The 11,724-nt window shown below is 35.4% G+C and overlaps 1 protein-coding gene across 1 annotated transcript; it reads right to left on the reverse strand.

Annotated features, from left to right (window-relative positions):
• Positions 1-835: 835 nt before the first annotated feature.
• On the reverse strand, positions 836-10,676 carry LOC124634618 (receptor-type tyrosine-protein phosphatase S-like). The gene is made up of 16 exons (XM_047170269.1): positions 10,350-10,676; positions 9,688-9,880; positions 6,713-6,816; positions 5,612-5,765; positions 5,096-5,300; positions 4,688-4,874; positions 4,482-4,606; positions 4,269-4,403; positions 3,689-4,190; positions 3,483-3,598; positions 3,190-3,401; positions 2,833-2,993; positions 2,625-2,756; positions 2,396-2,550; positions 1,796-2,238; positions 836-1,720 (listed from the first exon to the last, which is right to left on the reverse strand). The coding sequence occupies exons 1-16, from the start codon at positions 10,447-10,449 to the stop codon at positions 1,639-1,641; spliced, it is 3,006 nt and encodes a 1,001-aa protein (XP_047026225.1). The 5' UTR covers positions 10,450-10,676; the 3' UTR covers positions 836-1,638.
• Between the last annotated feature and the right edge of the window lie 1,048 nt (positions 10,677-11,724).

Raw genomic sequence — 11,724 nt, forward strand, 5'->3', positions numbered from 1 at the left:
AGATTAATCAATTACCTATATACTTACCTAATTGTATGAATTAAGCTTGTAGGTATAAGATACATATTTTAGGACCAATTTTTCACTCATAGGATCTTTTTAAACTTAGGATCTGCATCCATGAATAGCTAGAAAGCCAAAAAGATAGTATTAAGTATGTTTAGCGGTCACACATATAACAAACCTTAATAACTTCAAAAATATTAAGAGAAGTGATTTCTCGATTATTTTTGTAACTATGAAAAATTAACATCTTACGAGTTGAGTTCTTAGAGAAGTCCTTGTGTTTCGACGCAATCTTCTAACTTTTGACCAGCAGATTACTTAAAGAAATAAACAGCTTTAAACGGGAGCAACTTCAAAAGGTACCAATTAATTAAAACTTTTATTGCTGTACTAAATCTTTGTAGGCGCCGGTTCTTTGAGTGTGGACTTTACAATTCAGTTGCACGATTTACAAGCAATTCGCAAGTTTATTGCACTGTAAAGCATTTTTAATTGTGTGTCTACGTCCTTGGGTGTTACCAGTATTTTCAAAACTGTTGCGAAATAGTAAAAAAGATGTCGTAATTTTAATCCAAATTATTATGATCATCACAATTACGTAATGATGATGGTATTGTTTTTCAATCAAGAAGCAATTCATTTATAAAGAGATAAGAAATTCATTACTATTTAATTGAATCATTTTTGTGGCTGACCGTTATCTTGAAACAATTACTAGATATTATAATATTAGACATTCTGTCTATTATACTATCAGAAATACTCCAGAATTGACCACCAGTCGATGTCCAATAAATTTTCTTGGGGAGATATAAGTAAAACAAACATGTAAAAAAATCTTCCAGTTTTAATTAAGCCGGTATTACGTAGTACAAATTATCCGATGCAGTGTAGGAATTCTGCCTCAGTACAAAATGATACACAACTGTGATTGTTTAAAATATTTCATTATTTAAAAATTTGGTTCTCATTCGAAATCCTAAATCACTACACTCAATAAATACGTCAATGATAAAATTGTATAAGGATATCAAATATTTCAAAATATTTACAAAAAACGTAAATTTGAATACGAAATTATACTATATCACAGTCACTAGAGAAAGATGAAAACCTAATGCCTACATTACGTTACATAGCAGTCTATTTGTAAACACGTCCACAAGAACTACATACAATCTTCTTAAGCCGTCTATCACACCGTCGCGTAACAACACCCACTTCACCAAAGCAGTAAGTAATTGTTGACTAACGAAACATGAATTTCAATCAAATCATAAAACAGGAGCCGATGTATTATGCAGAACCAAATCATTTGAATAAACTTTAATGCTTAACAAAACGACTCAGTCGTTAAATTGATCAATATTATTCAAAGGTTTTCCAGTCAATTCTTGATTTGTTTTGTGGTTTTGATGTTATGATTTGATATTACCACTGGAACAATTAGCCAGAGATATTTTATAGTTCCCTAGATATCTTTATCTGATTACGCGACGGTATAACAGGTATCCCACTTTACCTTAACGATCATAATATGCAAAGACCTTTATACATTTGTACAGTTCACTATCAAGTAATATTGCTTGTATTACATCCTAGTGATATTAATTTAATTTACAATAAATTCAATTAACTTCTATAAGTATGACCTGAACAACCTGACGTCCCTGAGTGATTTGTGAATGCGTTCATTTCTCGATATGGCGATTCCCTGAAAATAATGAGATATTGTCAAAACGCGATCATACATTTTTTCTTCTTCAGTGAATATAAAAAGTATCCTTACCTCTCATAAGGCGGCGGAGGCAGAATATCACATAAATTCATTCTACAATCTTGATCGCTTCGCCCCTCACTGGCGTACCTCATTTCTTGGTTGGTTTGCCTAAATGTGTTTTCTCTTCCCAACCAATGCCATTGTGGGTAATCGTATTCTACTTCGGCCATAGCCCAATCTTTGTGGCCATCGTGATGGCTTGAAGACCTCGAGTGATTTGTTTTGCAAGACGGACAGTCTTCTATTGAGATGTCTTGCATTTCGTCATCGTTCCCACATTTTGTCATTTCACTGTAGTCTTTAGTGAGTGTGGAGCTGCTGCTTCTGCAGCATGTTGAACATTCCTCGTTTGAGTATTGATTGCTTTCTCCATACGATCTGACCATGCTGTTATCGTAAGAGCCTGGGCTTACAGCACATTTCATGCAAGAATCTTCTGCGTCCGTGTGGTCCTACAATTTGAATTCACTAATAAAGAGCTTAGACTGAGAGTCAAAACAAAAAAAATATTATAGCAAAGCAAAAAAGTCTTCCAGTTATATTAACAAGAAAGATAAAAGAAGAAGAAAGAAAATGAAGGAAGAAACGACATCAAGAAAAAATACAAACCTGATAGTTCAATTCAGTGTAAATAGCACTGGATGCGTAAGGCTCTGGTTGGAGCCTCCTTAGTTGAGATTCTTCTGGTATTGGATTCATAACATTCGTATGTTGTGGAAGACTGTACTCCGCTTCCATAGCCATCGTACCTATTGAATGCCCACCTAAAAGAAAATACATTTCATTCAACATTAACTTACGTGCATTTTTACGTACTTAGCAATGCAATTTGACTTACCGTGCAAAAGACTTTGGTGGCAATTTAAAATCTCTATCCTAGGTTCATTAGAGCCTTCAAACACTGGCCTTTCTCTTAGCCAAACAGCCTCTTTCCCCAACAGACAATGTTGAGCATTAACAATAGCTGTACCTGGAAGATATTTTTCTATAGTAGTTGCAAGATAAAGTGTCTATACAAGAATAGTTTCTACTATGAGTCATCTTACCAGTTGTGTTTTGGCTTTTTCTTTGCTTTGTCTGCTTTCGCCTTATGTAAACAATGACTCCAGTGCCGACTAGCACTAACACTAACAAAGTTAGACATAATGCTAGCAGCCAAGTTTCTTGGAACATTGACACTATCGCTTTGTCCGTCGATGGTTCAGTTCTGAAACGAAATGTTTATTTTCATACCGTTGAGTACAGCGCGCCGAGTAAGACAGTTCCTGGCGGTTGAACGTTTCCGTATAGTCAGCTATAATATTGGACTGTAGTTTGAAAGCCATTTCAGTAGAAAATATGACTCATTATGTCAAGTTCTCTGGAAGTATTGAAATCTAAGAAGGTTATAAAAGGGAACTTACTGTACGTAGTGTCTCTGTGACTGCGTGGGCAGCATGTGTATGTACGCGGGCGCGCTGAAAGGGCCGTGTCCGCGGCGTGTGACAGCGGCGGCGCGTGCGCTGTACCGGCCGCCAGCCCGCAGGGAACTTGCCGCAGCAGCCCGTGTACGAGCTCCCAACGACATCTGACCGACCACGCGACCGCCAGTACTACCGCCCACACGAACCTCAATCTAAAACAAAAGCAAATATAAATTACAATCAACTAAATAAATGTCAATATAAAATAAATTATATTCCTATTTTGTACTGACCAAATAACCGGAAAGTTCGCCGTTCCATGTATGCGGGGGTGGTGGATCCCACCGAATCCACGCTGACGTCGCATTTATCACTCCCGCTGTGACGCTTTGTGGTGGCTCCGTTGGAACTACAATACATTCATAGAACTCTGTAGCTATATGCACGTGATGCCTTAATTACATGCAACAGTGAGCTTTAGAAATGTAAATTTGCTTACCATCTTCTTCAGTAAATCCCGTCTTCATATTTGAAGGTTTGCCCAAAAGTAATTTATAGAACGGCATTAAAAATACATCATATTGAGCATGAGGCAATAGGCCAGTTAAAATATGACTAGATGACCCGCTATTGTGAACTGTGGTCATAGAAAAGTTTTCATACTTTGTAAAGTCAGCTAAAGTTTCCTTAAAAGATAAATTGGAATGCTGGTAGTCTTCTTCTAAAACGTATTGTCGGTTTAGGGAGGTACCGTTGAACCATATTTTTACTCCTTCTAAGTACTCATTATAGTCTGTTAAAACATCCCAAACTATTTTGACCGTAGTGGCAGACATCCCTTCAACTCTTCTCAGAGCTAGAACATCTTGCTGTAGGTATCGACGAGCTTGAACCAACTCATACTGAGTCATCGGCTGATGATTTTGGTGCTTCGACAATTCAGGGTATGGAGACGAAGATTCTAGGTCTCCATTAAATGAATTGGCTTCTCTTCTTAGTACCTGGGAGGAGAAATAAATTCTTAAACTTGCTCTATACTTGATTACAGAAACTAAACTAATAGAAGACAATGTTCTTACCTGTAATGTGGCGGTATGCATAGCACTTCCAGCGGCACTTACAGCAACGCATGTCAGTCTGCCAGCGTGTTGTGTTGTTACCCTATCTAGGTACAACGACCCAGTACCGTGTGTCGATTTTGGGAACACCAGTTCCTATGAAGAACACAAGTTTAAAACACCAAAATATATTGATTTAATGATACAGTATTGGTTTAATGATAATATTCTTACCTGTGATCCCTCCATAGTCCAAAAAACAACGGGCGGCGGTGTACCCTCAGCTTCGCATTGAAAGGATATTGCCTCACCTTCCCACGCAGTCTGGTCAGAAGGCACTCGAGTGAAATGAGGTAGTGCTAAAACAAAATTACATTATCATTTCAACGACCCTTGCGAATAAGGCGAAAGTTCTGAAACCATAGTTGTTTAGAACTTACAATGAACAGTAAGTGTAGCTGCTACCGCACTGCTTCCCGCTTGGCTCTCAGCCCTACATGTATAAGTCCCGGCATCGGTGGCAACAACTCGATCTATTCTCAGAGATCCTCGACGAATGATCGCGTATGGCGATAATGAACCATTGTCGCGAGACCACGTCACCGACACATCTGATTCTGGCGATGCCTAAAATTAAACTTAATAAATTAAACACAAAAACTTTATTCATACACAAGAAAAAAACTAAAGCTGCGCTAAGAGCGAAGTTTAATTAAAAAAGCACTCTGACAAAACATTGAAATGGAAATTAAACGAGTCTTTATAAAGTCATTCGAATAAAGCCTTTAACGGCACAGCGGTTATTTTCAGGTTCAATGAATAAGCAAAATAATTTTCCACTTTACTACCTGACAATGAAATTCAACGTTCTGGCCTATCAATGCTGTTATGTTATTAGGTTTCACGAGAAAATGTGGTCTGCGTAATACGAGCAATGTCGCGGGACGGGATTGTCTTTCCCCGGCTACATTAGACGCTGAACATCTATAAACACCACTATCTCCTGGAAGACTTTCTAATATTCTGAGATCACCACCATTTACTATCATTATTCTGAAACAAAACAATAATTTGAAGATCTAACATAAAATAAGGCTGTTATTTGTTTATAAACTTAATAAACATGAAAATAACCAGAGCAATATATTTTCAAGAATAATGAGTCATTGTGCCCTTAATTCAAAATGAAACAGATGCCTCAGGCGGATCGTTAAGCCAATAAACATTCACATGCAAAATGAATTATATTGTTTGGTTACTTTCAGCATTAAAATATTGACTGTTTGAACAAGGCAGTATTTATGTGAAGTGTACAGTGTGCATCCAAAATAGTGGACAAAGTTTTGAAGTTCTGAATTAATTACCTCCCGTTAACTTCTACATCTAAAGTTTGTCCATCCTTCGTCCAGTGTACGCCCGGATCGGGAACGCCTTTCGGAGCGGAACATTCTAGTGTGGCTGGTTCACCACTGGCTACTTTCACATCACGAGGCTCAACTCTGAAGTCGTCTCGAAGAACTAGAATAAAAACTTTTTGTGCAACAACAGTACTATCTGAATTAACTGGTGTATTTCTTTTAAGAGATGGCCTGGCTTTTATCCACCTTATAGAAGCTTTTAATATCTGGGGTGAAGTTTCATTTATTATTTTCTTTAAGTTCATACAGAAACATTAACTTGTATTTATTTACTCGTTATTATTTCCAGAAATACGTACAAAGTATAGAATTACTTCATAAAGACCACAGCGAAGATCGGTAAGCAAATAAAGATTTCACCCGACCTTTTAGTGGTTTACCGCACAGCGGCATAACCGTGTCTAGTTACATTTGCAAACATTGGAATCAGGTAAATATATTTGCTGAGATCGATTCCAATGAATGAAGAGGCTATAATTTGAATTTATTTTTAGACGTACCTACAGCATGTTTTATTAAGTATTGAATTGTTTCGTGAGGTTTGAGTCCCAAATTAAAATCAACAAATGAGAATGGAAGGAGGTATCTAGATAAGATTCAAGTTTCACTTAATTTGGAAGGTATTGCTTTAATAATGAAGTTTAAGTTTGCAAACATTTTGAGGTTTAGGTTAGAAGAGCATCTGTGCTCAATATTCAGTTTGGAACTCCGCATAATTTCTGAGGATTGTTACCGAGCCTGACAAATGCTAATGACTTTTAAACTCACGTTAGAATATTTCTGTCAAACTTGTAGCTTTAATTAAAATTGTAACAATATTCTTTTTATGACTTTTATTTAGTTTAGTTGTGTCTAAGCCCACATTATTATCGTATTATTCATACACAAACCTCAATTGTGTAATTCCAGGATCAATTTTCAAATTAAGTTTACGAACAATAGTACCTACTGCTTCGTATGCATTTCTAAGGATTGTTCGAACCTCACGTGCAAGAGCTGTACTTACATGCAATTACAAGTACTTACACGCAATGAATCAGTACTTACCAGCAATGGTGAGCGTGGCGTTCTTACTGACCGCTTCCCCGACTGAATTGCGTGCGACGCACCAGTACACACCCTCGTCGTTTTCTTTCTTTCCTCGCATAACCCTACAATTTAACGATCAACTCAATATCGGTCAGTGTTCAGGTGGTTCGATAGAGCACAAGTGGCGTAGCGTTAAATTATAGACTTCGTGACAAAAGAGTTTCTATTTCAAAACGTTCCTTTTTTGAATGTTTGGAAACGTTCCTCCTTGGAATTAAAAAAAAAAGTTCTCTTTCGAATGTTTCGCCATCGATTTTGAAGCTAATGTCAGTTTCGGTTCAATTTGACTTGCTTGGCTTGCTAATTTGCTTGTCTACCATTGTGCATGTACAAGTTATGCATGAATGATCCCCCATAGTGTCTAGACTGAATCGATTTTGACTAATTTAGTACACTGCACTAAGTGAGTCGGAAACATAACAATGATATGAATAGATAAGGCAGACATAGACATACGGTACGACGTTCATATGTTAATGATTGCACGAATAGCGATATTCCGTGACTAATCGGTTGTAAAAATTACCAGACAAAAAATAAAATAGGTACGTAAGTAATATACAGGTATATTTCCATGCGCGCTTTAGTTCTTTTCGCTTTTTTTGTGCCGTGTCAAGCCAGGTATAATAAAACACCATGTACTTTAGTTAGTTAGTCTTTCTGCCTCTAATTAACACAACAATAAAAACTTCGGCTAAATTAGGCTGGCTGTTTTTATGAGGGAACACGCGAAATAAAGAAACAAAATAATGTGCCAAGGACCATGTACAATTGAACATAGGTACGAGTATATATATTAGTGCAAAACAGCTTAAAACAGCGTGTTTTGTATAATAACATGTCTTTTTATTATATTTTAAAAATTAGTTTCGTAAGTTCGCCTTAATGAAGCACGTGTTTCTGACATTTGCTTAAAATATGCATTATTTTTGCAAAATAATGGTTTTGTAAGGGCTATAGCACGTTTGTTACAGTTAATTATAAATTCATTTGTATGGTTTTTAACTAACCTTTTCCATTTTAGTAGTAGGGTAGACAGTTGGTAGCAGGTTTTCAAATATTAGTTAAAGTTAGTATCCCATTATTATAATTTCATTGATAGTTTTCATAACTGTGATTATGAATGGCGTAATCTTGCAATTTATTGGGTTATTAGTTCGATATAACTTTATATTCTAATATAAAATCGATGGACAAATATAACAATATTGCCTATAAACATAGTTCAATAAGCTTTCAGTACGAATAGTTTAATAACTATGAATAGTTTGTGTAACCCCGACGGCCGGCGGCTTTTATACGAGCGTCATTATATTAAGTATATTATGGTAATATTATTTCATAGCTTTGTAATATAATATTAGCCACCATTGTTGAAATTAATTGAAGTTTATTCATATAATTTGTTCTAATTTTATTATTATATTTTGTTTTCTTGTTGCCACCAACGATTGTTATTACCTATTGTGATTCTAACGATTGGTGTGTGAAACCGAACGTTAACTTCTAATTGAAAATTGAAAGAGCTTCAAAATGCCTAATAGAAATCGACTGAAGAAATCGTAGATCTTCGCAGAATTGCCGCAAAGAAAAACTGATATGTATTAAATAAAAACATAAGGATTTCTACTGTAAATTAAATCAGATATAATAATTATATAATAAGTGGCATCATCTCCTATGTTATCATGTAACAACTAACGTAACATAAATAATTAAATCCCGAAGATTTAACACTTAAAAAGTTCATGCTAACATTCAAACGTCTGCGCTTGCGCATATATTAGGCGCAACATTTTTTTTTAATTTGGTGATTATTTGGCAAGAATACGTCAACATGAAAAATGTGGAATTTAATTATTTATATTAATATAAATAATTTAAATTGAAACAATATAAATCATTAAATTCCAGACTTCTTACCACTTGACCGTCCACGGCTGACACAATACATAGTTAAGCAATTGGTGTGTATCATATTATGACTCATGGGATAGGGAATTTATTGAATAACTCCTCCTATCCTTTGTATATTATATCCTACTTATCAATAGTATATTATCTTATTTTATGAAAGGTTTATATGGTATGGAAACAAATGAACATAACAACCCTTAAGTTGTGGTAAAACTCTTGGTACGGTAATTCAACCATGAAATTCCTTAACTTTTCTTTTAATTAATTGCGGTGCAGGTCGAAAAACAACTGAAGCATTTCTCGGAAGCTCTGTCTTTTGCTTATTTAGGTAGTTGCTCTTAAAAATCTATGTGGGAAATTCTCAATCCATAGCCTGGTTAAGGGTTAACAAGAAAATCGGTTTAGCAAAAGCTTTATCTAAATGTTATTGAAGTTTTTATAACAAAGCCCTCCACTGAGTGTGTCCCTGTTAGCGAATATCTCATAAACTACTGCTTGGATTTCTATGATACCTACATATCCAGAGCGTAGCTGTGGCGGGCTACTAATTATACAACATGTAACGTAATTAACGCACACCCTCAAACACCCCAATTAGAATATTATGTTATAATCATAATACATACACTGAATTTTTAATTTAACATGTATATGCATTGTTATTTACTAAATTAGTTATACCAATTCTTGGAGAACTTTTTGGTCATACTACTACGCACGCAAATATCGCGCCGCGCGCCGCTCGACTCGACACAACATAACGAAACTACGGAAAAAGCCGACAATACACGAAGTCTTATTACTTTGAGTTACGGTCTATTTGAATTTGTTTTGACTGTACAGGGTTATTATGACAATAATTTACGTAGTTTTAATTAAAAATGATATAAATCGATTCAGTAAACGATTCTGAACAAACTAATTTCAGGATGTGCGTTAATTAAGTTACATGTTGTATAAAAAGCTCTGTCTCCTTTCCATGAATATAGACAAAATAAATATAAATACGAACTTACCTAAGGAACAGCAGTCCATCTTCAAGCAGTACTCTATGTGGGTGGTCAGTAGGAGCAAGGGGTGACCCATCCTTGTACCACTGGATCGTGGGCTTCGGCTTCCCTTCAGAGACGCAGCGAAGAGTTGCAGGCTCACTCCTACCCACTATAGTGTCAGCTGGGTGCTCCTTTATACGCGGAGCCCGACTTTGAGCTTGAGAAAAAATAAATAAATAACAATCCAATCAGAAAAATCAATAATTAATTGAAACCTTAGTGAAGATGTTGAATTAATTACCGAAACATGTTTTTTTTTCGTGTTCCTATTTGAACTAATGCGCATGTTAATTATTTTTTTATTGATAGTAAAGATGGATTGTGCCAATAAACTTTTAGTGATTGGCAATTTGATATGATTATGCAAAATATCGATGTTATGACATAAATCCTTTTTTTTATAGGCCGGCTTTTTAGTATGGTTTATTGAATCATTAAAAAGATGTTTAAATACTTCGTTTTAATTCACAAAATTCCACAACATATTAATTTATTAAAAATAATGAATTCCTTGCAAAAGCTCAAAAAATATTATCGTTCATTAAAAAATATCGGCATATTTATCATGCGATCAAATCCGGGGAGCTTCGTATAAACGAACTCTTATCTTATATTCATACACTTACCTTTTGTCGCGCAAGGGAAACTGAACAAAAGATGCAAAAGCACTACACACTTGAACTGGTTCCATCTGAGATTATCTCTTTTAATTGGACCCGCGGTCATGCTTGACACTACTGATTAACGTCACTTCGCACTTCACACCGCATAGTTTATTATTCCACGTGAAAAAATACACTTATTATAATTTTTACCGATACAAAAATCCATGGTTCATTTTGTTTGGTTTTCAATCATAACATTGTCGGCGAATGTTTATAGTTTGCGGAGATCGCGATGTGTTTGCGGCGCGTGGCGACACAACCTCCCCGTCCGAAGCGCTTAGGGTTACTGCCCCCCACTCTAGTTTGTCATTTCGCGCCGACTCAGTAACGTGCGGCTTTTGCATACTGCCGAAAGCCCAAGGAAAGCTTGATGATAATGATTTTTGCAGAGTGCACGCCTGCAATAATTTGTACATTAAAAAGTTCTGCTTATTAAGTCATTTATGTGGAACGTTTTGCATGTGTTGCCATAAACTTTTAAACTTATGCTATTATTTTAATGGAATTCTTGATTACGGAATACCGTAAGTGGTATAATGCAGCAATAGGTCTTAATTAGTTCGGAACTTTAAATGAGAAGTTTATTTTACATATTCAATATTAACATTGAGGTCAATGAGCTTTACGAAAGAGTTTACAATCTTTTGGCATGCAATTATTTTTAAGAGGTTTAAGATATTTTTGGTCGAAACATTTTATTTTGTAAATGTATTTATAATCGAGACTAAATCTTCTAAGCTAAACGTGCCTAACTTACCAATTCGTGTGTTTGCAATAAAATACACTAGCTTAGTATTTATGTAAAGCAGCAGTATTAAGTATGTATCTACAAAATGTTTCTATCGGAACTATAGTTCGGCCATTCAGAGAATGCGTTCCTGACACGTCGCGATTGAACTGACGACGTAACTTTGCAATGGCGTTGCAGTTACGATAAAAATATTTTTGCTGGTTGTTTACCGTTTTAACAATTGAGGAGCATTAAAACAACATTATTATATCAATAATCAATGAATGTTATAATTTTGTGCCAAACTGAGTGTCAAATAACTTGGTAAACAATATTTTTCTAAATCTATACTGCGCTATTACAAGGTTATGTCAGCGGTTTATATTTTGTAGTGCTGTGCTAAAAATAACAGGCAAGTATCGTAATCTGTTCTTATACAGTTATAATATAAAATAATACGTTTTGATTTTCTTTTTAAGAATTGGAAAATAATGGACTATAAGACTTAATTATAACGTTTATGAAATATAAAAATAAAACTATGACCAAACCGCATTTTTATACTTAGATTAAAAATGGTAACCCCAAATGGCGTTATGGGCCGCC

This window comes from Helicoverpa zea, chromosome 11 (assembly GCF_022581195.2).
Source record: "Helicoverpa zea isolate HzStark_Cry1AcR chromosome 11, ilHelZeax1.1, whole genome shotgun sequence".
Taxonomy (NCBI): domain Eukaryota; kingdom Metazoa; phylum Arthropoda; class Insecta; order Lepidoptera; family Noctuidae; genus Helicoverpa; species Helicoverpa zea.